Source organism: Mobula hypostoma, chromosome 3, assembly GCF_963921235.1.
Source record: "Mobula hypostoma chromosome 3, sMobHyp1.1, whole genome shotgun sequence".
NCBI classification, from domain to species: domain Eukaryota; kingdom Metazoa; phylum Chordata; class Chondrichthyes; order Myliobatiformes; family Myliobatidae; genus Mobula; species Mobula hypostoma.
Genome location: NC_086099.1, coordinates 19,706,150 through 19,733,499, shown reverse-complemented (window position 1 = coordinate 19,733,499; position 27,350 = coordinate 19,706,150). Strand labels below are relative to the sequence as shown.

Below are 27,350 nucleotides of genomic sequence, written 5' to 3'. Positions count from 1 at the left end.
AGTAAATTTTAGGCCACAACTTTTTCAGCATAGAAAGGTATCAATGCTGGGGTAAAGATGTGGACATGAGATACAAGAGATTTCTCCCTGACCTCACAAACTAATACCACTGTGAACAAAGTAAAAGTAAATTATTAAATAGAATGGTATATAGCATGCTAATTACCAAACAAATTAAGAGCATACAGCTGATAATTTTGTGAAAATGTTAAATCCAATGTCTGCTGTCGTCCACAACAGTACAGAAGATTGAATGAAAATGATATTAAACAGCTACAAAGCTTCAAATTCATATATTTGGCATATGCCATACAATGACTGGGAATAAAGTTTCTAACCTTTCAGTGGATCCAGCTGAATTTAGTAAAGAAATTCTTGTTTTGTTTGTTGGAATCTCACGATACGTCATGTCTTCTGCTTCTAATAGATTATGCTTGGACCTGTGAAAGCATTGAAGATTTTTTTACATTGATAACCTTTACTTTCAGATCCTAATCATGAATAACAATTCTATTTTTATACATGTTTAGTAAACTAATAAGTTCCACATCAACGTTTCAAAATACTAACTGGTAACTGCAATTAGGGCAATTTAATGATGTGATGATTTCTTTAGTTTAAAATAGTTCTTAAATTTTTAGCTGGATAATTCAAAAGGTCAAATCAAATTGCCTCACCTGCAATGGGCTTTCAAGTTATGTGTGCCGAGCACACATAACCCAAAAACATATAATTAAACAGGGAAGAACAGAATAGCTGTAAAGCTTGACTGAGCACGCAAAAGTGAGCTTGCCTCTTTTTTACAGAGCAGCAAGCCCAAGTCATTTATCATATGAAGTACATATCTTAAGGGATATCATCACTATTTGAATTCTATTTCTATACTTTAAATTAGTAAGGGTGTCAAAGGTTATGTGGATTAGGCAGGAGAATGAGGTGAAAGGGATATAAAATCAGCCATGACTGAATGACGAAGCAGATTTGATGGACCAAATGGCTTAATTCCGCTCCTATGTCTTATGATCTTTTAATTTTTTTTCTTGATGTAAAACTGAGGCTGTAGTATTTTCATCATACAAACTACAATAGATAACAACTGTCAATTTCTCCATGAAGTATACTGGATGCCCTCAGTGGTTACACACATCATGTACTGTAGGCATGTAACTCTAGGCCAATATTATAAAAGATACCCTAGATTTCACAATGTTAAATTTACAGCCCAATGTAAACTATGCAATCAATCTGATCTGAATATTAACTGCAACCTTACTATGCTCATTGTGCTATTAATATGCACACACTGTTATGGTTACCACACAACTGCCATTGAAATTTGCTTTTACTGTCAATTACTGATAATTATTTTTTAATGTTGTTAAAATCCCTACTGAATTGCAGCTGCTCCAAACATAATAACATTCAGAATGCCATGCAGGTGTGAAATTTAAACAAAAAGCTAAGATCAGTTAAAGTGAAACATTGGACAAGTTGCTACCACAGGGGATCCATTTTCTTCAAACTCATTAAAGTTGTTCCAGGAAAAGGGTTTCAACACCATTGCCAATAGACAATGCTGTCAGCTTTAATTAATATTATGTTGCCAATCTAATAAAGGTTAATTTTAAAAGGTAAATCACCTCCATTAGGATGGTCTAAGGTTCAATGGAGTTCTTACCTGCTATAATCCAACACTGACTCTTGTAACTGCTGTTGCTTTAAAAGAAGCAGAGCCTCCTGTTGAGCAAGCAATCTCTGCAGTGTTTCTTTTTCCAGCTCCAGTTCCCTTTTCTGACACAATAACTGCTGCTTTTGGTCTGCAGGCAGTTTCATTTCATGCAAAACGTCTCCAGTCATCATTCCTATCCGACCATTCACTGCTGCATCACAAAACATTCCTGGAGTGACATTATGTTCCATTAATGGAATAAAATTCCTGTTGTGGCCATCAGTGAATTGAGTTCCATTATCAGTCTGGCCTTTCAACCATCCACACTGGGGAGGTTGGTTACTACTATCAAAAGTAAAACTGGATGTACCAGCTTGCAAATCTTTGATGTTATAATGCCTTACTAAAACTGGGTTTCCATGAATTGAAGTCTCCGTTTTCATCTCACAACCATTTTGGAGTGGAAGGTTGCCCACAGGGCGAACACGATTGAGAACATTATTGTTTGGGAAATAATGAGCACGGTCACACTGAGGGTGAGGTGCTACAGATGGACAAACAAGTACTTGCTTAGATTTATTAACAGCATTTAATGTGCTAGGAGGCACAATTCCCAGGTAGGAGCCATTCAGATTTGAAGCAGCTGTCTGAGGAGAGTTCTTCTTGGCATTTACCTAAAAGAAAAACATTTCAAAACATTTATAAAATTAATGTAAACACTGAAACATTAACTGGTGATTATCTTATTTCGGGTGCATTTCTAATGCAAAGTATTCTTCATATCTGAGAAATTTTACATATTTTCATAATTTGCAAATGAGAAAAATAGAAAATGCTGAATATTCACAGCGAATCAGGTGATACATATGGAGACAAAAAGCAGAGGATGAACTTTAATGAAGGTTAATAAATAAGATTGGCTGCAGCTGAAACAAACAAAAAATCTCAAACACGAGGAAATCTGCAGATGCTGGAATTTCAAGCAACACACATAAAAGTTGCTGATGAACACAGCAGGCCAGGCAGCATCTCTAGGAAGAGGTACAGTCGACGTTTCGGGCCAAGACCCTTGGGCCGAAACAACCAAGCATTACAACAGTGGTGTGTAGAAAAGCATCTTTCAAAGCGCAACATATTAAACCCTGAGGTGGACGACTACAGCAGCAGAAGACCCTGAACATGCACTCAGTGGCCACTTCATTAGGTGCAGGAGATACCCGAGTGTGTTACAACGGTGTGTCAAAACCCACACTTCCATAGTTCCTGTTCAAAGTTTTCCAATGCTCTCCTCCCATCACCACCTACAGAACTCATGCCAAAAAATATCATGACCAGGGCACAATTTCCTTGCAGAGTGATGGCCTTCAATATGAACAGCATATGAAAAGGCATTCAGGGTTGTAAATCCCAAAGTAGAAAATTTTTATTCATTTATTTATTTATTTTACAAAATTAGTTGATCATGGCAGTCCTGGTTTCCAAACATAAAAATATTTTTAACCAGCTGAAAATTCCTCAGAGTAGACCCATTTGAACTCATCATCCAGTAACTTTATTCTGCCCCCATCACCCTGTACATTTAATTGAAGCACAGTTTTTCCTCCTGTTGGCTTTATTTTGAAATGTCCTGTTATGCTTTTTCCCAAGATATTTCCATCTACAGTACGGAAATGCCACCTTCAGCGAGTTCAGGGTTCATTCTCACTATCATCTGTTTTGCAACACACGTTGACCTAAAAACTGGAATCCATCAGTAAAAGTGAAAAATGTGTCCTACCACTCAATAGTGCAGTGTATTAATATACCAAACATTAATGTTACACCCTTTTACAGATCAAACATCAGTAAACTTGAGATTTAATTTACATAAACCAGTTTCACAAGCTACAAATCATTTCAATAGCCAGCATAGTGTCTGATCAATTTGAAGTAGAGCAGCCTGCCTTAACAAGAAGGATATAATGGAAATTCAGAGCAGCATATCAAAGTGTTAAGCAGTTGATTTGTTGCAAGACATAAATACCAAAACATTTTTCCCCATTTGTAAGCTAATAAATTTTAGAATGTACTTAAATTTATATTATTCACTTATCACTGTTTTTTATTTCATGGAGTTTAAAGTTGATGTTACCTACTGTGCTATTGCCTTCTAATTGCAATATCTTTGCAAGCACAATTTCTTACAAAGTACAAAACAATAAGGGTTAGTGAGTTAGGAAAGCAGAAATAATAATATTCGATACCATAAGATGTACAACTAGAGACTATAGGTCCCTCAGGGAGAAAAAAAAGGCCAGGATTATGGACAAGCCATCATCCAGTATCATTACATTATGAAACTAGTAACATCTAAAGTGTGCATAAATGATTAAACACGGAAATCATCAGTGAATCATAAGGTGCTCTCCACTGCACAAATAGATTAATTGTTCCATACCAAGCCTTCTTCTCGGTGTAACCCAAGATTTTACCAATTGTAGAAAACAATAATATCATGCCACCTCTGCCATTCCCCTCCCAAAATAGCTAAAGTTACCACATTGCCTTTCAATTTATGAGCTTACAACAGAAGAAATGTTAATTCTTTCCATTACAGAAATTAATAAAAGTAGTCCTCCTGACTGAAAACAAATTCAAATTGTTCTAACTGCAAATTCAATTCATTGTTTGATTTAAAGATCCATGTTCTCTGTGAGAATGTTTCTTTAGATCCAAGCTGAAGAGTTGTTTTTTTCAAAAAATTTGTACACTGAAAGTCTTCAGCTATAAATAGACATGAAGTATATTCAATAGAGTTACTTGGAAACTCAAGGAATCAAGTGACATGGTAATCATAGAAGAAAGTGGCTTGAGACACAGAGTCAGCCATTATTTTACTAATTAACAGGTTAAACTCAATGAGGGATGGAAGGCATTTCATTTTCTGATGGTCATTGCTTGCATCGGCCTCCCATCACGCTCAGCCACATGCTACAACTTCAGAATTCTGTCACCAAATCCTTGGTCAAGTACAAGCTATTTCAGTTTCTGTTTACTGAAGATGAAGTTTAATTTCAACCTTTAAAACAACTTCAGCATCCAAAATTTTGCAGCAGACCCTTCATCTTATTCAATTTTATTTATGCCATGTATATGCATACAGTTACTTTATTGTAACAGCCACCCCTATAGGGCCCGACCTGGAACATAAATGAATTTGAGCTTCAAAATTGACACTCATTAGCCCATTCTTTATTGATTCTAGCTACAAATCAGCAAAGTATTAAGGGACCAGATCCACATTCATCATTTTAACATTATGACTTTTTCCATTGTTTTATTATTCAATGTGATTCAATACTTTTTATGATCATAAAAACTGCATAATGCTGTCAAACAAAGATGTAAATTCTAAGCAATAATAAAGTTTTACAATGATACACACAATGAAGTTAGTGGGAATATTAATGTTTGAACAGAAAACAAGAACAAATCACACTTTCTTAGCTTTGGCAAATAAATAAATATTAAGTACTATTGCAGATGGGTTATATCACAACAATAATGATTTCTCCGTAGTTATTGGTACAAATCTGCAATGCAACTACATATGGTAGGGCAAATGGAGTTCAGCTTATGGGAAGTATACAAGAGATAATAATGTTACAGTTAAGTGGTAACAATGAAAGGAAAGAGCAAGTTATACATTACAAATTAAGTACGGTATATACAAAATACCTAAGTTCCATTACCATTTTCCCACTCCACAGTCTGATGTTGATAATAATGCAATGGTATTAGTCAATCTGCAATCCTTTCTTCACTATTGCAGAGAAAGCAGTGTTGCAGCACCAATCATCCAGAGATGATTTACATCATTTAGAATTACCTGCATTCCCAATTCAAAACATTGGTGGGATTTGTTAGATTAGATTCAACTTTATTGTCATTGTGCCAAGTACAGATACAAAGCCAATGAAATGCAATTAGCATCTGACCAGAAGTGCAAAAGAATGGTATTATTTACAAATTAACAGGAAATAAAAAGTGCTACAGCATACAAATATAAAAGTACTGAGACAGTACAATATGGCTGCAATACTGCTTAGTGCTGTGATGTGAGGTTCAGCAGGGTCACAGCCTCGGGGAAGAAGCTCTTCCTGAGCCTGCTGGTGTGGGAGCAGGGGCTCCTGTAGCACCTACCGGATGGGAGGAGAGTAAGAAGTCCATGGTTAGGGTGAGATGGATCCTTGATAATGCTTTTTGCCCTGCCCAGGCAGCGTTTATGGTAGATGTTCTCAATGGTGGGCAATTGGGTGCCGATAATCCGCTGGGCAGTTTTCACCACCCACTGGAGTGCTTTGCAGTCTGCTACGGGACAATTGCCATACCAGACTGAGATGCAGTTGGTGAGTATGCTCTCAATGGTACAGCGGTAAAAGTCCGTCAGTATCCTGGGACAGAGGTGAGCTTTCTTGATGCTCCACAGGAAATAAAGGCACTGTTGCGCCTTTTTGATCAGGATGGAGGAGTTCAGGGACCAGGTGAGATCACTGGAAATGTGGATACCAAGGAACTTGAAACTTGATATAGAACATAGAATAGTACAGCACAGTACAGGCTCTTTGGCCCACACTGTTGTGCCGACCCTCAAACCCTGCCTCCCATATAACCCCCACCTGAAATTCCTCCATATACCTGCCTAGTAGTCTCTTAAATCTCACTAGTGTATCTGCCTCCACCACTGACACAGGCAGTGTATTCCACGCACCAACCACTCTAAGTAAAAAACCTTCCTCTAATATCCCCCTTAAACTTCCCACCCTTTACCTTAAAGCCATGTCTTCTTGTATGGAGCAGTGGTGCCCTGGGGAAGAGGCACTGGCTGTCCACTCTATCTATTCCTCTTAGGAATGCATTTAATTGGAGTAAGGGGAAATACGAAGCTATCAGGCAGGAACTTGGAAGCATAAATTCCACTACAGCTCCACTGATGTAGATGGGGACATGAGTGTAGCTCCTAGCGTGCCTGAAGTCCACAATAATCTCATATGCTGATTACTGTCAAAGACTTCCATCAACTATTCACCATCAAAACATAACTGTCCTCTACTAATAAATAACATACAGTTCTTTTAATGAAAAGCCTATCCTTCCAACTAACGAGCTACTTAAACAATTAGTACTGCTAGACTGACAAAGACACTTTACATCTGCCCACGTAAATGGACAGGCTTGATGCCATTCATATCAAGCAAATGATGTGGACTACTGCCTTCCCAATTTACACTGCAATTTGAAATTAATGTCTGGAAAAAAATAATTACAGATCAATTTTGGTAAAGAAATTATGCATTCAATACAAAATTGATCCAGGCAAGAGTTTGCTGTTTTCTCATATCTGAAGTAGAATGATTTTTACTCAAGGGCCTTCTGGGGTTTAAAACTTATTTTGTACATTATGCCTGGATCTAAAATGATAAGAGAATCAAAGTTGTTCAATTATTTAGAATTCAACACTAATTGGTGTCTTACAAACTGGGAGCAACTGAAAAACACCAAGCAGCTTGCTGTGAAACATGCATACATAATTTATAAATGGCTCATTCATTCTCCCGCCTGTATGTCCAGTGCAACATGTTACTTCATAACTAATAAACTGTTTTAACACCTGTACGTGTCACAGAATGTGTGAATAAGTAACCTGTCTCAATGATTTTCAGGCAGCAAAATGTTTTATTACAGGTGTTAATTGCACCAGAGAGAGCATCTCTGCCTAAGCTCTGATGTGACTACCTGGCACGCAGACTGCACAGATGGTACCAATGTTTGGGCAGCAGCTCAATCTTTGCAAATGCCTATCTGCAATTCATTGTGCTTGTACCTGACCATTTTGCCTATACTTATTTCTTATTTATTTTTGAACACCCTGTTACTTCCAGATCTAAGTGTGCATCATTTACACATTTGTTCTAATGTTTGGCAGATGCCTACTTCCCCCTCCATGCAAGAATGAAATCATAGATGCAATGACAGAGTCACATAAAATTTGTCTTTAATCTGAGTCGACTATTACCAAAGGATCATAAACCAATAAAGGACACATCCAAGGTTGTGGCAAACGTACAGATTAGTTCCAATTCAGAATAGAAGCTCTCCAAACAATATCTGCTTTTTTTGATATAAATAGGAAAGAGAAGACTATTTAACCCCTTCAGTGTGTTCCACTAGTCAATAAAATTATGCTGAGCAGCAATGTAACTTTATTAACCTATTTCAGCTCCTTATCCATACTTTTTCAGGCTAACAAAATTCCAGCTTTAACATTACAAATACACAAAATTCTGTAGATGCTGGAAATTCAGAGCAACACACACACACACACACACACACGGAGGAACTCAGCAGGGCAAGCAGTATCTATAAAGAGGAATAAGCAGTCAATGTTAAAGGCTTTCATCAGGACCAATTACAATTTTTTTTTTTATTTAAATGTAACAAAAAACATTTTAACTTCATTCTTAATAGGCCCTGGCATCAAGGAGTCTGATAGCATGCTTTTGTCCTTCCAAGTGATTAAGGGTGGGATTTGAGAAGCATTTTCCAGTAAGCCACAATGAGGTGCAGAGTCTATTTTGTAACTGCCAATCACAATGCCATAAGGCGGCAAATGAACATTTAAAGCAATAAGATACCAATGAGGACATAATTTGAATAATGCCAATGTGTGCTGTCAGCACAGATAGTGTGTTCCATTACTTACTTGACTTGGTGGAAGACCTTGGGTAAAGTCACTTTTTGACCAACTCTTGTCATCACAGTAAGTGTGTAATGAGTCCAGTTAGGTTCTAGTTAAATATGAGCTCCAAGAACCATGGGAATACTAATTCCATTCAATATTGAAAGGAAGACAGTTGGACTCATTAAATGAAGATGAAAGCCTTGGTCTAGAATTTGTGGTACCTAACCTAAAGGAATGCAGAGCCCAAGAAATACAAAGCCAGTATGCAGTTACAGAAATTAGGAGGCAAATAAAGTGATGACCAAGGGAAATGGGGTACAAGAGTAAGGAAACAATGGTGCAATTGTACAGAACTATGGTGAGGTTGCATCCAGAGTATTGTATATCATTTTAGTCTCCATATTGATAAAGAACATTACCCTGGCAGCAATGCAGACAAGACCAACTAGTTTGATTTCTTTAATGAAGTCGTTATCTTATGAGGAAAGATCAAGTGATTTAGACCATGCTGCTTGGACTTTAGAAAAATCAGAAGGGACCTTATTCAAAAATACAACATTTTGAAGGGGTTAGACAGTATAGATAGCATGAAGATGTTTCTCTGATAGGAGAGTCTATTAGCTAGGGGTTCAGACTCAAGATAAAACTAAAGAAGAATTTCTTTGGCAAGAAGAATTTTTTTCATCCTCTAGCTTCAGTGTTGTGGGTACTGATTTATTAGACTTGAGAGAAAATCAAGTGTTATGGAGATCATACAGGAAAGTGAAGGTAAAGCCAACAATAATACAAGTCATACTTTTACAGAATAGCACAGAAAACTTGAAGCCTTACCTATTAATGTCCCTCTGTAATTTGTGGTTACAAATACCTTATAATGAAGCAGATACCGATGATGGGTCTACCGTACACCCCTGCATCAATTATAAGGTTGTTTCAACAGATTCCAAACCAACAACTTTTTCTGTAAGCTTCCTCTACCTTGATGGATCCATACAAGAGGGGAATGATAGGCATACACGAGTGAAGACAAAGTAGGAATAATCTTTGTGGATCATTTGTAGTTCAGAATAGACACAGAGCTCTGGAAAAATCTAATATCAAGGTTTATTTGTATTAAATTTCTGATGGCAGAATATAGAAGGAAGAGAAGGTGTGGGATGATGTTTGAATCAAAAGGAAAGTAGTAAGAGTATAATACCAAGCACACCCACAGTTTCCACAAAGTCACTATAAGTGCCATTGGCCAGAAACATGTAAAGCTCAAGATTAATTAATCATGTTAGCTTTATTTGTCAAATCCTTCATTGATGATGGTTGAGCTGCTTACTATTCCCATCATTATTATTCCAATGGGCGGAAACAGCTTCATAGAAGGAAACTCCTTTCAATTTTTTAGTATTTATAGGTATATTGTTATTGTGCTTGTGTTAATATTAATTTTTAATGTTATTTATTAATATTTTTACAAACATCAAACAAATTTAAACATTTAATCCTAAGGGCAGCCATGACAATGAAAAAGGCTACAGTAGTGCCTGTCAGGGCAATTTAGGAAGCAAGCATGGATACCCTGGCAGCTGGTTTCCCAGTGAAGGACTGCAACCAGGAGGCTGCTCCCAGAACAGCTCAAAAGGCCAGCTACCTACTAACTTAGGCACCTCCATTATTAGTAGAGGATCCAGCTCAACATGGCCAATATTTAACATTAGTGTATACAAAGTATCTAGAAAATCCAATGTCTATTTGTCATCTGAACTATCACAGACAACTAAATAATCACAGCAAATTATCTTCCTTTAGTCCCAATTCTCCTCAGCATTCAACGCTTGCAGCCACAGCTTAAATAAACAAAGGCAAAATGTATTGTAAGACCCAGGCAACCAGTTTTGATATTAGGAATCATTGCAGTTGATTACTTAGGAAGCTGAAAGTACTTAAATTTTTAAAAAATGACATTGTGTAGGCAGAAGAAATTAGTTCAGTTAGCCATTTGATTATTAATTTAATTGGCTTGGCACAACATTGTAGGCTGAAAGGCCTGTTTCTGTACTGTCCTATGTACCTCATCTCAGCAAAAATGAGGTTTTATATTTATATTGAAAATGGCCATCAATGCAAGAAATGCAACAAATAATGGGAAAAAAATCATTTTTTCTATATCAAGTCTATTTCTTTAACAGTTAGAAGATAAACTAAACCTAATCAAAAAAATGTTGGGCTATGTGGGAGGGAAGGGTCGAGCTTGATCCGTTTAAGTCAACACCACATCATGAGCTAAAATGACTGTACTGTACTGTGCTGATCTGTTCCATGTTCTATTTATTCTTACCTGGACTTTATCAACTACATAAAGTGCAGAACTAATGAAATGGATTTATTTTCCTTTTATTGTAAGCTCTATAAATCTTTAAATTAGCATTAAATTCCACTTCATCAACTTCCTTTTTCAATTAAAACTATGGCACCAGTTAACATCGCAAACACGAGGAAATCTGCAGATGTTTGAATTTCAGGCAACACACATAAAAGTTGCTGGTGAACGCAGCAGGCCAGGCAGCATCTCTAGGAAGAGGTACAGTCAATATTTCGGGCCGAGACCCTTTGTCAGGACTAACTGAAAGAAGAGCTAGTAAGAGATTTGAAAGTGGGAGGGTGAGGGGGAGATCCAAAATGATAGAAGAAGACAGGAGGGGGAGGGATGGAGTCAAGAGCTGGATAGTTGATTGGCAAAAGGGATATGAGAGGATCATGGGACAGCAGGCCTACAGAGAAAGATAAGGGGGAGGGGGGGGAATAGCCCAGAGGATGGGCAAGGGCTATAGTGAGAGGGACAGAGGGAGAAAAAGGAGCTAGAGAAAAAGAATGTGTGTATATAAATAAATAAATAAATAAATAAATAACGGATGGGGTACAAGGGGGAGGTGGGGCATTAGCGGAAGTTAGAGAAGTCAGTGTTCATGCTATCAGGTTGGAGGCTACCCAGATGGAATACAAGGTGTTGTTCCTCCAACCTGAATGTGGCCTCATCTTTACAGTAGAGGAGGCCGTGGATAGACATATCAGAATGGGAATGGGACGTGGAATTAAAATGTGTGGCCACCGGGAGATCCTGCTTTCTCTGGCGGACAGAGCATAGGTGTTTTGTGAAACGATCTCCCAATCTGTGTCAGGTCAGTGAAACGATCTCCCAGTCTGCGTCCGGTGCTCCCGATGTGACCTTCTATATATTGGTGAGACCCGACGCAGACCGGGAGATCGATTCGCTGAACACTTACGCTCTGTCCGCCAGAGAAAGCAGGATCTCCCAGTGGCCACACATTTTAATTCCACATCCCATTCCCATTCTGATGTGTCTATCCACCGTCTCCTCTACCGTAAAGATGTAGCCACACTCAGGTTGGAGGAACACCACCATATATTCCGTCTGGGTAGCCTCCAACCTGATGGCATGAACATTGACTTCTCAAACTTCCTCTAATGCCCCACCTCCCCCTCGTACCCCATCTGTTATTTATTTATATACACACACATTCTTTCTCTCTCTCTCTCTCTCTCTCTCTCCCTCTCACTATACCCCTTGCCCATCCTCTGGGCTATTCCCCCCCCCTCCCTTATCTTTCTCCCTAGGCCTCCTGTCCCATGATTCTCTCATATCCCTTTTGCCAATCAACTGTCCAGCTGTTGGCTCCATCCCTCCCCCTCCTGTCTTCTCCTATCATTTCGGATCTCCCCCTCCCCCTTTCAAATCTCTTACTAGCTCTTCTTTCAGTTAGTCTTGACGAAGGGTCTCAGCCTGAAACGTCGACTGTACCACTTCCTAGAGATGCTGCCTGGTCTGCTGTGTTCACCAGCAACTTTTATGTGTGTTGCACCAGTTAACACTCTGGAATTTAAAAAGAACAAATGCATTGCAACTTCTAACACTGCCATATATCAAAAATTTTAAAAAATGCATTCTGACTACATCCAAATGGAGTGACTGGTTCATTGCTAAAAAACGGGCAAGAGGCATTTATATAGTTACTAAAACATCTTAATATAAATCAACCAACATACATCAAAGTTGCTGGTGAACGCAGCAGGCCAGGCAGCATCTATAGGAAGAGGCGCAGTCGACGTTTCAGGCCGAGACCCTTCGTCAGGACTAACTGAAGGAAGAGTGAGTAAGGGATTTGAAAGCTGGAGGGGGAGAGGGAGATGCAAAATGATAGGAGAAGACAGGAGGGGGAGGGATGGAGCCGAGAGCTGGACAGGTGATAGGCAGAAGGGGATACGAGAGGATCATGGGACAGGAGGTCCGGGAAGAAAGACGGGGGGGGGGGGTGACCCAGAGGATGGGCAAGAGGTATATTCAGAGGGACAGAGGGAGAAAAAGGAGAGTGAGAAAAAGAATGTGTGCATAAAAAAGAGTAACAGATGGGGTACGAGGGGGAGGTGGGGCCTAGCGGAAGTTAGAGAAGTCAATGTTCATGCCATCAGGTGGAGGCTACCCAGACGGAATATAAGGTGTTGTTCCTCCAACCTGAGTGTGGCTTCATCTTTACAGTAGAGGAGGCCGTGGATAGACATGTCAGAATGGGAATGGGATGTGGAATTAAAATGTGTGGCCACTGGGAGATCCTGCTTTCTCTGGCGGACAGAGCGTAGATGTTCAGCAAAGCGGTCTCCCAGTCTGCATCGGGTCTCACCAATATATAGAAGGCCACATCGGGAGCACCGGACGCAGTATATCACCCCAGTCGACTCTCAGGTGAAGTGATGCCTCACCTGGAAGGACTGTTTGGGGCCCTGAATGGTGGTAAGGGAGGAAGTGTAAGGGCATGTGTAGCACTTGTTCCGCTTACACGGATAAGTGCCAGGAGGGAGATCAGTGGGGAGGGATGGGGGGGACAAATGGACAAGGGAGTTGTGTAGGGAGTGATCCCTGCGGAATGCAGAGAGAGCGGGGGAGGGAAAGATATGCTTAGTGGTGGGATCCCGTTGGAGGTGGCGGAAGTTACGGAGAATAATATGTTGGACCCGGAGGCTGGTGGGGTGGTAGGTGAGGACCAGGGGAACCCTATTCCTAGTGGGGTGGTGGGAGGATGGAGTGAGAGCAGATGTACGTGAAATGGGGGAGATGCGTTTAAGAGCAGAGTTGAGAGTGGAGGAAGGGAAGCCCCTTTCTTTAAAAAATGAAGACATCTCCCTCGTCCTAGAATGAAAAGCCTCATCCTGAGAGCAGATGCAGCGGAGACGGAGGAATTGCGAGAAGGGGATGGCGTTTTTGCAAGAGACAGGGTGAGAAGAGGAATAGTCCAGATAGCTGTGAGAGTCAGTAGGCTTATAGTAGACATCAGTGGATAAGCTGTCTCCAGAGACAGAGACAGAAAGATCTAGAAAGGGGAGGGAGGTGTCGGAAATGGACCAGGTAAACTTGAGGGCAGGGTGAAAGTTGGAGGCAAAGTTAATAAAGTCAACGAGTTCTGCATGCGTGCAGGAAGCAGCGCCAATGCAGTCGTCGATGTAGCGAAGGAAAAGTGGGGGACAGATACCAGAATAGGCACGGAACATAGATTGTTCCACAAACCCAACAAAAAGGCAGGCATAGCTAGGACCCATACGGGTGCCCATAGCTACACCTTTAGTTTGGAGGAAATGGGAGGAGCAAAAGGAGAAATTATTAAGAGTAAGGACTAATTCTGCTAGACGGAGCAGAGTGGTGGTAGAGGGGAACTGATTAGGTCTGGAATCCAAAAAGAAGCGTAGAGCTTTGAGACCTTCCTGATGGGGATGGAAGTATATAGGGACTGGACATCCAAGGTGAAAATAAAGCGGTGGGGGCCAGGGAACTTAAAATCATCGAAAAGTTTAAGAGCGTGAGAAGTGTCACGAACATAGGTCGGAAGGGATTGAACAAGGGGTGATAAAACAGTGTCGAGGTATGCAGAAACGAGTTCGGTGGAGCAGGAGCAAGCTGAGACAATAGGTCGGCCAGGACAGGCAGGTTTGTGGATCTTGGGTAGGAGGTAGAAACGGGAAGTGCGGGGTGTGGGAACTATAAGGTTGGTAGCAGTGGATGGGAGATCCCCTGAGCGGATAAAGTCATTGATAGTGTGGGAGACAATGGCCTGGTGCTCCTTAGTGGGGTCACGATCGAGGGGTAAATAAGAGGAGGTATCCGCGAGTTGTCGCTGTGCCTCGGCAAGGTAGAGGTCAGTACGCCAGACTACAACAGCACCCCCTTTATCAGCGGGTTTAATAATAATGTTAGGATTAGTGCGGAAGGAGTGGAGAGCAGAGCGTTCCGAAGGAGTGAGGTTGGAATGGGGACAAGGTGCGGTGAAGTCGAGACGGTTGATGTCCCGTCGGCAGTTGGCAATAAAGAGATCCAGAGCAGGCAGAAGACCAGAGCGGGGTGTCCATGAAGAAGAGGAGGGTTGAAGACGGGAGAAGGGGTCATCGGTGGGGGTGGAAGAGTCCTTGCCGAAGAAGTAGGCTCGGAGACGGAGACGGCGGAAGAAAAGTTCCGCATCATGGCGAACACGGAACTCGCTTGTCCATTCGTCCCCCCCATCCCTCCCCACTGATCTCCCTCCTGGCACTTATCCGTGTAAGCGGAACAAGTGCTACACATGCCCTTACACTTCCTCCCTTACCACCATTCAGGGCCCCAAACAGTCCTTCCAGGTGAGGCATCACTTCACCTGAGAGTCGACTGGGGTGATATACTGCGTCCGGTGCTCCCGATGTGGCCTTTTATATATTGGTGAGACCCGACGCAGACTGGGAGACCGCTTTGCTGAACATCTACGCTCTGTCCGCCAGAGAAAGCAGGATCTCCCAGTGGCCACACATTTTAATTCCACATCCCATTCCCATTCTGACATGTCTATCCACGGCCTCCTCTACTGTAAAGATGAAGCCACACTCAGGTTGGAGGAACAACACCTTATATTCTGTATGGGTAGCCTCCAACCTGATGGCATGAACATTGACTTCTCTAACTTCCGCTAGGCCCCACCTCCCCCTCGTACCCCATCTGTTACTCTTTTTTATGCACACATTCTTTCTCTCACTCTCCTTTTTCTCCCTCTGTCCCTCTGAATATACCTCTTGCCCATCCTCTGGGTCACCCTCCCCCCCCGTCTTTCTTCCCGGACCTCCTGTCCCATGATCCTCTCGTATCCCCTTCTGCCTATCACCTGTCCAGCTCTCGGCTCCATCCCTCCCCTTCCTGTCTTCTCCTATCATTTTGCATCTCCCCCTCCCCCTCCAGCTTTCAAATCCCTTACTCACTCTTCCTTCAGTTAGTCCTGACGAAGGGTCTCGGCCTGAAACGTCGACTGCGCCTCTTCCTATAGATGCTGCCTGGCCTGCTGCGTTCACCAGCAACTTTGATGTATGTTGCTTGAATTTCCAGCATCTGCAGAATTCCTGTTGTTTGCGTTTAATATAAATCATCTTACCAAAACAGAGACAGTACAATAGCTTTATTTTGAAATCTCCACAGAATTAAGCACAATAGCTATAGGATAAGGGAAGTAAAAGATGACTTATCATCCAGATAATCAAGTTAAAAATAATTGTTATAAATGGCCTGATTTCCTGAATTCATATACAACTACATTAAAAAATTCCTGGAATTTCTAAAATCTGGTTAACAACCCACACCCACTGTGGGTAGGACTCTTCTGATTGCGAATGGCAAGAACTACTCACAGAAATGCACGGGCTGTTAGTTAAGCCACACAAGACTTACCACCTGTCAAAAGTGTCAACGAACTTATTAATACCTCAGATGCTCACAGACGTCCAAGAATACTCAAAGACAATTAACATTGATAAAGCTTTCTTTATTAAAGTATTAAACATATTTAAAACAAAATTAGCTGTGACTCTAATATTCACTAAACCGATTTGAGCTCCAACCTGACACAGATTCAGCAAGCTGTTTCCTCAAGTCACTGCACAAAGTAGTAATTAAACCTCTAAATCTGGTAGTTGTTGATTCAAGTCTCACTCCAAAAGCTTGAGCATAAAATTCTGGACTCATATCTCATTGCAGTACGTACCAATGGAGTGCTGGACTGTCAGAGTTGTAATTAAAACTGGTGTAAAATGTTAAATGATGTTACAGATTCCTTGGTATTATCCTATGCTTCAATAGTAATTCATTCTCTTAAAAATGCCCCAAAAGCAGGAATAATATATGGTAAATAGAATACATAAATAAAGGAATACTGAAGTCATATGTACTTTTAAAACTTAAAATAAGAATGGTCTACAGTAACATTACTCTTTATACACAGATCCACAGACATCAGCTAAAATTAGAAATAAAGTGAACAGCAAAGAAATTAATACCAATGTAAATCCTTATAATCTCACCTGTCCAATGATACACATTTCAGAACTTAAATAAGAGCCAAACAAAGTACTGAGCATCAATTCACCAAATTTCCACAAGTAGCATGATATTCAGAATCAGGTTTATTATCACCGGCATGTGACGTGAAATTTGTTAACTTAGCAGCAGCTGTTCAATGCAATACATAATCTAGCAGAGAGAAAAAAATAAATAAAATAAAACATAAAAAACAAATCAATTACGTATATTGAATAGATTTTAAAAATGTACAAAAACAGAAATACTGTATATTAAAAAAGGGAGGTAGCGTCCAAAGCTTCAATGTCCATTTAGGAATCCAATAGCAGAGGGGAAGAAGCTGTTCCTGAATCACTGAGTGTGTGCCTTCAGGCTTCTGTACTTCCTACCTAATGGTAACAGTGAGAAAAGGGCATGCCCTGGGTGCTGGGAGTCCTTAATAATGGACGCTGCCTTTCTGAGACACTGCTCCCTGAAGATGTCCCGGGTACTTTGTAGGCTAGTGCCCAAGATACAGCTGACTAGATTTACAACCTTCTGCAGCTTCTTTCGGTCCTGTGCAGTAGCCCCTCCATAGCAGACTGTGATGCAGCCTGTCAGAATGCTCTCTACGGTACAACTATAGAAGTTTTTGAGTATATTTGTTGACATGCCAAATCTCTTCACACTCTTCATAAAGTATAGCAACTGTCTTGCCTTCTTTATAACTACACCGATATGTTGGGACCAGGTTAGATCCTCAGAGATCTTGACACCCAGGAAGTTGAAGCTGCTCATTCTCTCCACTTCTGATCCCCTGTGAGGATTGGTGTGTGTTCCTTTGTCTACCCTTCCTGAAGTCCACAATCAGCTTTTTTATCTTATTAACGATGAAAGGCAGGTTGTTGCTGCAACACCATTCCTCTGGCCACCCCCAAAATGCATCAAACTACTTTGTGGATTTAATTACTTTAGAGGGACTGAATTACAGACAACACAACAGCTATTTTGTACCAAACACATCACAAATGTAACAAATGATCAAACTGCTATTGGCTTAAAAGTTGCCCAAAACTCGTTTAATTCCTTGTTCCAAATATTTCCATTTTTTTTGGCTAAGTATCTAAACCAGCAGGATATTCTAATGATACCTCAGATGAGATAGCATTCCCCAGTTCCAGTCAAAAACTGACAAACTCAATCACCAACAGCTGCATGCTCGCAAGTTACCCTTTTAAGTCCTCTTCTCAGTGATATGGAAAACACAATCATTTCTTTGGCATATTTCATTACATCTCAGAGGATCTTTCCTGAGCCCAATATATCAATGCAATCAGAAAAGAATCACAGCAGCTAATAGCTTGAAGAAATTTGATGTGTCTCCAAAGACTTACAAATTTCTATCCATGTACAGTGAAGAACATTCTTGCTGGTTGCCTGGTATAGAACTCAATGCACAGGATCATGAGAGGCTGTAGAGCAGGGATTCGCAGCCTGAGGTTCATGGACCCCTTGGTTAATGGTAGGAGTCCATAGCCTAAAAAAAAGGTTGGGAACCCCTGCTGTAGAGGGTCACCCAGATTCATCACGGGCACAACCCTTCTCACCATCATGAGCGAAGTAGACATGTCGTGAAAGGCCATGTCCCACATGGTGAAGGTCCTTAATAATGGATGTCACCTTCTTGAAGATTTTCAAGTATGTCAGTAATAATAAACCTGATTCTAATTCTTCCCATTACTACCAGAGAGGTTCAGAAATGTGAAGAACTATACTTAATGATTTAGTGACAGCTACTTTCCCTTGGCCAACAAATTTCTGAAAAGACTACGTTGTTAACAAATAAACTCTTCTTTGGCTTCCAGGTATCAATCTTAACCAACATTTCGATGACAAACTCTGCCATCTTCATTTGGATGATGCCTGGGCATGTTTAGCCTGGTGGTACGTATACCCCCTTCGTCCATCTCTCCTGATCGGTTAGTCCTCATTCAATCAGATTTCTGCTGTCCCAAGTTGCTTACAGTCAAATTCCAGTTCTTATTTAGATTGAGACCTTAAGTCTTTGTTAAAATTCTTTTTCTCCAGTTTTATTTCAATAGCTTTCTTCACCTGGCGGTCCCTAAACCCAATTGCACAGCACAGTAGTTTTGTGCCAAAGTCAATCCTATGGCCATTGTGAATACAATGTTCTGCTACCACCCATTCCTCTGGGTAACCCAAACAGATACACCTCCGTGCTCCTTCATGCGGGTTTCCACCATCTGCCCTTTCTGGCCGATATACACTGCTCCATATTCACAGGAAATCCTGTAAATGCCAGCCGTCCTGAGTCCCAGGTCCTCTTTGACCTGCGTAATCTGTGATTTGAGCATCCTTATGGATTTGTGGATTGTATTAATTCGGTACTTCTTCAGGATCCTGGTGGACCTTCCAGAAACTGTGGAAATATAGGGAAGACAGGCAGTAGCAATGAGCTCTTCCTTGTTGTAGGTTTCCTGGTTTTTCCTACCTCAACTGCATACATCCAAACAATCAATTAACGATGGAGATGGCAAAGAATGATTGTCTCCCATTCCTGGACGTTCTAATATGACGGAAACAAGTGGGTAGCCTCAGGCATGGCGTCTATTGCAAATGCACTCATGTAGACATACATCAACATTAACAGCTACCATCACACCTCCCAACGTAGAGTGGTTCTTTCTACCTTCATTAACTGTGTGAAAACTATTTCAGACCCCAGGAGTCTCCATGAAGAAATAAGACGATTACGGATGATATTCCTACAGCATGACTATAATCATAGTCATACTTTATTAATCCTGGGGGGAAATTGGTTTTCATTACAGTTGCTCCATAAATAATAAATAGTAATAGAACCATAAATAGTTAAATAGTATTATGTAAATTATGCCAGTAAATTATGAAATCAATCCAGGACCAGCCTATTGGCTCAGGATGTCTGACCCTCCAGGGGAGGAGTTGTAAAGTTTGATGGCCACAGGCAGGAATGACTTCCTATGATGCTCAGTGCTACATCTCGGTGGAATGAGTCTCTGGCTGAATGTACTCCTGTGCCCACCCAGTACATTATGTAGTGGATGGGAGACATTGACCAAGATGGCATGCAACTTGGACAGCATCCTCTTTTCAGATACCACCGTGAGAGAGTCCAGTTCCATCCTCACAACATCACTGGCCTTACGAATGAGTTTGTTGATTCTGTTGGTGTCTGCCACCTTCAGCCTGCTGCCCCAGCACACAACAACAAACATGATAGCACTGGCCACCACAGACTCATAGAACATCCTCAGCATCGTCCGGCAGATGTTAAAGGACCTCAGTCTCCTCAGGAAATAGAGACGGCTCTGACCCTTCTTGTAGACAGCCTCAGTGTTCTTTGACCAGTCCAGTTTATTGTCAATTCATATCCCCAGGAATTTGTAATCATCCACCGTGTCCACACTGACCCCCTGGATAGAAACAGGGGTCACTGGTACCTTAGCTCTCCTCAGGTCTACCACCAGCTCCTTAGTCTTTTTCACATTAAGCTGCAGATAATTCTGCTCACACCATGTGACAAAGTTTCCTACCGTAGCCCTGTACTCAGCCTCATCTCCCTTGCTGATGCATCCAACTATGGCAGAGTCATCAGAAAACTTCTGAAGATGACAAGACTCTGTGCAGTAGTTGAAGTCCGAGGTGTAAATGGTGAAGAGAAAGGGAGACAAGACAGTCCCCTGTGGAGCCCCAGTGCTGCTGATCACTCTGTCGGACACACAGTGTTGCAAGCACATGTACTGTGGTCTGCCAGTCAGGTAATCAAGAATCCATGATACCAGGGAAGCAACCACCTGCATCGCTGTCAGCTTCTCCCCCAGCAGAGCAGGGCGGATGGTGTTGAACACACTGGCGAAGTCAAAAAACATGACCCTCACAGTGCTCGCTGGCTTGTCCAGGTGGGCGTAGACACGGTTCAGCAGGAAGACGATGGCATCCTCAACTCCTAGTCAGGGCTGGTAGGTGAACTGGAGGGGATCTAAGTGTGGCCTCACCATAGGCCGGAGCAGCTCCAGAACAAGACTTTCCAGGGTCTTCATGATGTGGGAGTGAAGGAAGTCAATTGGGCCCTTAAAAATAGCGCCAACAGAAAAACCAAGAAACCTAACAACAAGGAGGAACAGTCTTCACTATACTTCCATGGTTTCTGGAAGGATTGCCAGGATCCTGAAGAAATACTGGATTAATACCACCCACAAAGCCATAAGGAAGCTCAAGTCACAGCTTATGTGGGTCAAAGATGACCTGGGACTCAAGACAGCTGGCATTTACAAGATTCCCTGTGAATGTGGAGCAGCATACATCAGCCAGACGGGATGCACGGTAGAAACCTGCATCAAAGAGCACAGGAGGTGTGTCCATTTGGGTTACCCAGAGAAATCAGCAGTAGCAGAACATTGCACTCGTAATGACCATAGGAGTGACTTTGACAGCACAAAACTACCGTGCTGCGCCAATTGTTTTTGGGACCGCCGTAAAGGAAGCCATTGAAATAAAACTAGAGAAAAAAAAAATTCTAACAAAGATGAAGGTCTCACTCTAAGTCAGAGCTGGAGTTCGATAGTAAACAAAGTAGAAGAACGGAAACCTGATTGGATGAGTACTAACCAATCAGAAGGGACAGATGACAGGTGGTAGACATGCCTAAGCGTCATCCCTGATGAAGATGGCAGTGTTTGTCATCGAAACATTGGTTAAAAGTCGATACCTATGTACCCAGCTGGAAGCCTGAGAAGAGTATTTGACATATACGCTGGGAAAGCACTAGACCCTTTTTCAATGGCTTGTTAGTTTTTTTTAAAAACTATTTATTTGAAATTTATAGGTTTTTGTGTCTATTCATTGTACTGCTGCTGCAAATCAACAAATTTCATTTCATACATCAGTGATAATAAATCTGATTCTAATTCTGAGTGAAGGATGGATTTGCATAATACAGCAGATATTAAAGTTGTTGTAATAGTGGCCAGCAGGAATTTTAAAAAGCCATATCAAAAAATACACTATTTTGGAATGAATGTTTTGCAATGCAAAGAAATGGAATACTGGAAATAAAGAAAGTATAAAGACATATGAAAATCATAAACTTACAGAAAGGATGCTCATTTTCCTAACATCAAATGACACCAAATGCTCCAAACATTTTTAAATTTACTTCAATGCATTTTAAATTTTATAACATGTCATAAAAAAAATCCATCTCATTTGTGGAAGTAGAATTTGGGGCAACAAAATCTCGTAGCAAACTTTATCTTACTTATCTCTTAAACTCCCTCATCTAACTCAATATTAAAGTTACTGGCATTAATACTTTGTGCATATTGTCTGGTCAGTATATTAGTACTGCTATATTATTTGCCATAACCCCTTTGACTGGAGGACAGAAAAAACAAGAGGAATAAGCAGATCTGTTTTCCAGGTGACATGCAGTGACTAGCAAGCTGCCACAGTTCATCATAATATACATTCAGTGATTTAGATGAGAAGTAAATACAGTATCTCCAAGTTTGCAGACTACATAATGCTTGGAGGGAAATGTGACCTGGGAGACTCCAATGTGATTCAGACAAAATTGGTTAAGTGGGAGAAATGCTTGGCATATGCAGTTTATGTGAGGTTGCCCATTTTGATTCTAAACACTGGAAGACAGTCTTCTACATGAACAGTGAGAGGAAATGCAATGAATGTGCTTGAATATTGGTTGCTGTAAGCAAGAATTTGGGTGCAGAAGGCAGTTAGGAAGGCAAACTTTACATTGTCCGTTATTGTTAAAAATTTTGATTAGAGGAGCAAGAATGTCCTGCTGCAGTTGTACAAACTCATTGGTCAGACTGCATCTCAAGTTGTGTTTGCAGATTTGGTCTCCTTAACTGTAGGAGGATGCTCTTGTAATCCAGGGATTTTAGTTTAATTCCTGAGATGGCAAGACTGATGTATGAGAAGTGATTGAGCCAATTATGTACATTAGAGTTTAAAAGAGCAAGAAGATGATCTTCAGAGACACCTACAAAATTTTAAATGGACTAGATAGTCCAGATACAGAGACAAGGTTTCCAATGGCTAGAGATCCCAAACTCAGGGATCACAGCCTCAGAGTGTGGGACTTGCCATTTAGGCCATCAACAGAAATTTCTTCACCCATACGGTGCTAACCCTTTGAAGTTCTCTACAACCAAATCCATCGGAGCCAACAAGGGATATGGGAAGAAGACAGGTTCAGGGTACTGAAGTAGATGACTGTTATGAACAGGTTAAATGGTGGAACAAGCTATAAAGACAGAATTATCTAGTTGTGCTGTTTTCTATGTTTTCATATGACTAAACTATCCCCTACCATCTGGTCAATTCCTCTTAAATTCAAGTTGCATACAGAACTCCTTATGTTATATTAAAACTACGCTATATTAAAGTCTGTATCTGATTTAGTAAATTTTTTTTCAATTCTAAAAAGTTTACAAAAACTGAGCAACCTGCATATTCCCTGTTGATGGGATAAACCAGTATTAACTTATTCTATTTCTCTGCTTTTGAAAATGTGACTGGAATCTTGTATGTACAGTCCTTATATTATAGTTGAATTTTATTTAAAAATTGCTTTTAGATTTAATTGAAGGAATAGTGTGCATTGTACTGACTATACCGATACCTTCTAAACCTGTGAACCTAACAGCAATTAAGACAAGAGCAGTGGACAGAGGGACATCATTACCTCCGCACTCCCTTCTAAGGTGCGCTTGATCCAATCTTAAACACAATGCTATGCTTTCATCTTCGCTGGAACACCTAGCCCAACAGCACTGGAAGAGTATCTTCGCAGGACAATTGCGGTGATTCAAAGTGGATGCTCACTGCTACTTTATCCAGCATATAGAAATGGGCAATTATGTAGCCTTACAAAGGACACCCATATCTCAAGAAATGAATAACAAAACAAACAACATTTGCTTTGCAGCACATCACAATATAGGAAGAATAATATATCTACCCTATGGCAGAGTGATTTTTCTCATGGTTAGGGAGATGCTTAAACTTACATCATTGAAATGGCACACAAAAGTCTTGCAGCCTTAAACTATAGAACAAGTTTAATGAAGCATGCTAGAACATGAACACTACTCTCTGTAACATTTTGCACATTCCTTTTACCTTAGCATCATTCAAGAAAAATTCTCCTGCCATTCCTGGTACAGGCAAAACTGTGCACCACACTTGCTACAAAGTCATGAAATCTTGTGTGAAGCATTCATTGCATTTAGTTGCAGCAACATTTCCAAATAACAATTCAGATATCAATTCTATTTTACCAACAGGAATGAGAATATTTTGTGTTAACAATAGAAGACCATCTATTCTAACCCTCCTTTCAATGCAAGTTGTGTAATCAAGTTGCTAGTAAGACGGAGTAGAACTTCATATTTTATCAACCAGTAACTGTTTACCGTATTAATCGTTGTCAGTTCATTCCAGTAAGTGTTCAAGCAAAGTGCTCATCCATGTTACAAAAGAAATGAATCAAAGTGTATTTTCTACTGGTTGCAATATTTAAATATCTCAATGCACACTTAAAGTCACAGACTCATACAGCAATATAGCATGGATACAGGCTCTTCAGTCCAACCATTCCATACCAACCAGTGCCCACCAAACTAGTTCTAGTTCTCTGCATTTGGCCCCTATCTCTTTAAGCCCCCTATCCAAATGCTTCTTAAATGATAATATTTTACCTGCCTCAACCAGCCCTTCTGGCAGTTCATTCCACATACACACCACCTCAGGTCCATTTTAAATCTTTCCCCTATCACGCTAAACCTCTGCACCCTAGTTTTGGTCTCTTCTACCCGAGGAAAAGACTGTTACCATCCACCTTACCTAAACCACTTATAATTTTAAGCATTTCTACAAGATCACCCCTTATGGTTTTTACCTTGGCCCCAAAGTAACGCTGTCTCATTTTAAAAACGCAAACACGAGGAATTCTGCAGATGCTGGAAATTCAAGCAACACACATAAAAGTTGCTGGTGAACGCAGCAGGCCAGGCAGCATCTCTAGGAAGAGGTACAGTCGACGTTTCAGGCTGAGACCCTTCGTCAGGACTAACTGAAGGAAGAGCTACTAAGAGATTTGAAAGTAGGAGGGGGAGGGGGAGATCCAAAATGATAGGAGAATACAGGAGGGGGAGGGATGGAGCCAAGAGCTGGACAGGTGATTGGCAAAAGGGGATACGAGAGGATCATGGGACAGGAGGTCCGGTGAGAAGGAAAAGGGGGAAGGGGGGAGAAAAAAAGCCCAGAAGATGGGCAAGGGGTATAGAATCCTCATCCTGAAAATTCTGTAGATACCTATTCTGGCATCTGTCCCCCACTTTTCCTTCGCTACATCGACAACTGCATTGGCGCTGCTTCCTGCACGCATGCAGAGCTCGTTGACTTTATTAACTTTCACCCTGCCCTCAAGTTTACCTGGTCCATTTCCGACACCTCCCTCCCCTTTCTAGATCTTTCTGTCTCTACCTCTGGAGACAGCTTATCTACTGATGTCTACTATAAGCCTACTGACTCTCACAGCTATCTGGACTATTCCTCTTCTCACCCTGTCTCTTGCAAAAATGCCATCCCCTTCTCGCAATTCCTCCATCTCCACCGCATCTGTTCTCAGGATGAGGCTTTTCATTCCAGGACGAGGGCGATGTCTTTTTTTTTTATATATATATATATATATATATATATATATATAAATAAAAGGAAGGGGCTTCCCTTCCTCCACCATCAACTCTGCTCTCAAACGCATCTCCCCCATTTCACGCCCATCTGCTCTCACTCCATCCTCCCGACACCCCACTAGGAATAGGGTCCCCCTGGTCCTTACCTACCACCCCGCCAGCCTCCGGGTCCAACATATTATTCTCCGTAATTTCCACCACCTCCAACGGGATCCCGCCACTAAGCACATCTTTCCATTCCCCCCCCCCTCTGCTTTCCACAAGGATCGCTCCCTATGCGACTCCCTTGTCCATTCGTCCCCCCCATCCCTCCCCACTGATCTCCATCCTGGCACTTATCCTTGTAAGCGGAACAAGTGCTACACATGCCCTTACACTTCCTCCCTTACCACCATTCAGGGCCCCAGACAGTCCTTCCAGGTGAGGCGACACTTCACCTGTGAGTCGGCTAGGGTGATATACTGCGTCCGGTGCTCCTGATGTGGCCTTCTATATATTGGCGAGACCTGACACAGACTGGGAGATCATTTTGCTGAACACCTACGCTCTGTCCGCCAGAGAAAGCAGGATCTCCCAGTGGCCACACATTTTAATTCCACATCCCATTCCCATTCTGACATGTCTATCCACAACCTCCTCTACTGTAAAGATGAAGCCACACTCAGGTTGGAGGAACAACACCTTATATTCCGTCTGGGTAGCCTCCAACCTGATGGCATGAACATCAACTTCTCTAACCTCCACTAATACCCACCTTCCCCTCGTACCCCATCCGTTATATATATCTCTCTCTCTCCCTCTCTCTCTCTCCCTCCCTCTCTCTCTCTCCCTCCCCTCCCCTCCCCTACCCTCCCCCCTCCCCTACCCTCCCCCCCTCCCCTCCCCTTCCCCCCCCCTTTTCCTTCTCCCTGGGCCTCCTGTCCCATGATCCTCTCGTACCCCTTTTGCCAATCACCTGTCCAGCTCTTGGCTCCATCCCTCCCCCTTCTGTCTTCTATCATTTCGGATCTCCCCCTCCCCTTCCCACTTTTAAATCTCTCACTAGCTCTTTCTTCCGTTAGTCCTGACGAAGGGTCTCGGCCTGAAACGTCGACTGTACCTCTTCCTAGAGATGCTGCCTGGCCTGCTGCGTTCACCAGCAACTTTGATGTGTATTGCTGTCTCATTTTGCTGTATTCATGTACAATTGAATGGCAATTAAACAAATTGAACTCAATAAAGACCTCGTCCAGCCAACATCTTCCTATTACTCAGGCCTTGTAGTTCTGGCAACATCCTCAAATCTTTTCTGCACTCTCTCCAGTTTAGCTATATCTTTCGATAACAGGGTGACCAAAAAGAACTCCAGGTGCAATCTAATCATCAACTTAAGACAACTGTAAAATAAAATCCCAACTCCTGTACTCAATGCCCTAACTGTAGATGACCAGCATGCTGAACAACAACTTCACCACTGTCACACAGCTTTCAATGAACTATGCTTTTGTTGAACTATACTCTTATTGCAGTTCTAGTACCTTTTGGGATTTTCCTTCACCTTACCTGCCAGATCTATCTGATACCTTTTCTTTGACCTTTGATTTCCCTCAAGTATACGGTATTCTTAATTTTTTTAAAAAAATAATCCTCAATAAATTCACTCATTCCCCAACCTCCGAAGCCCAATGCACATTTCTTTTTCTTGACTAGGGCCTCAATATTTCTTGTCAGAGTTCACTAAACTTGCCAGGTTTACCCTTCACCCTAACAGGAATGTTCCACCTTGGGCTCTTGATATCACACTCTTAAAAAGCTTCTCACTTGCCATTCATTCGTTACCCTTCAAACATT

General features: G+C 41.4%; 2 protein-coding genes across 5 annotated transcripts in view; both read right to left on the bottom strand.

Annotated features, from left to right (window-relative positions):
- kiaa1328 (KIAA1328 ortholog) overlaps window positions 1–27,350 on the bottom strand; it is a 150,149-nt gene that overhangs the window by 84,852 nt on the left and 37,947 nt on the right. For all 4 annotated transcript variants that reach the window (XM_063042769.1, XM_063042770.1, XM_063042767.1 and 1 more), the window contains 2 exons: window positions 1,679–2,343; window positions 339–440 (listed from right to left, as the gene is read on the bottom strand). In XM_063042769.1, coding sequence (XP_062898839.1) covers window positions 339–440; window positions 1,679–2,343 — 767 coding nt within the window. The remainder of the gene's footprint in view (window positions 1–338; window positions 441–1,678; window positions 2,344–27,350) is intronic.
- The window catches only part of nol6 (nucleolar protein 6 (RNA-associated)), a 342,540-nt gene continuing 339,702 nt past the window's right edge, over window positions 24,513–27,350 (bottom strand). The window contains exon 27 of the transcript XR_010017339.1: window positions 24,513–24,525. The gene's annotated coding sequence lies outside the window, so the exon portion shown is untranslated. The remainder of the gene's footprint in view (window positions 24,526–27,350) is intronic.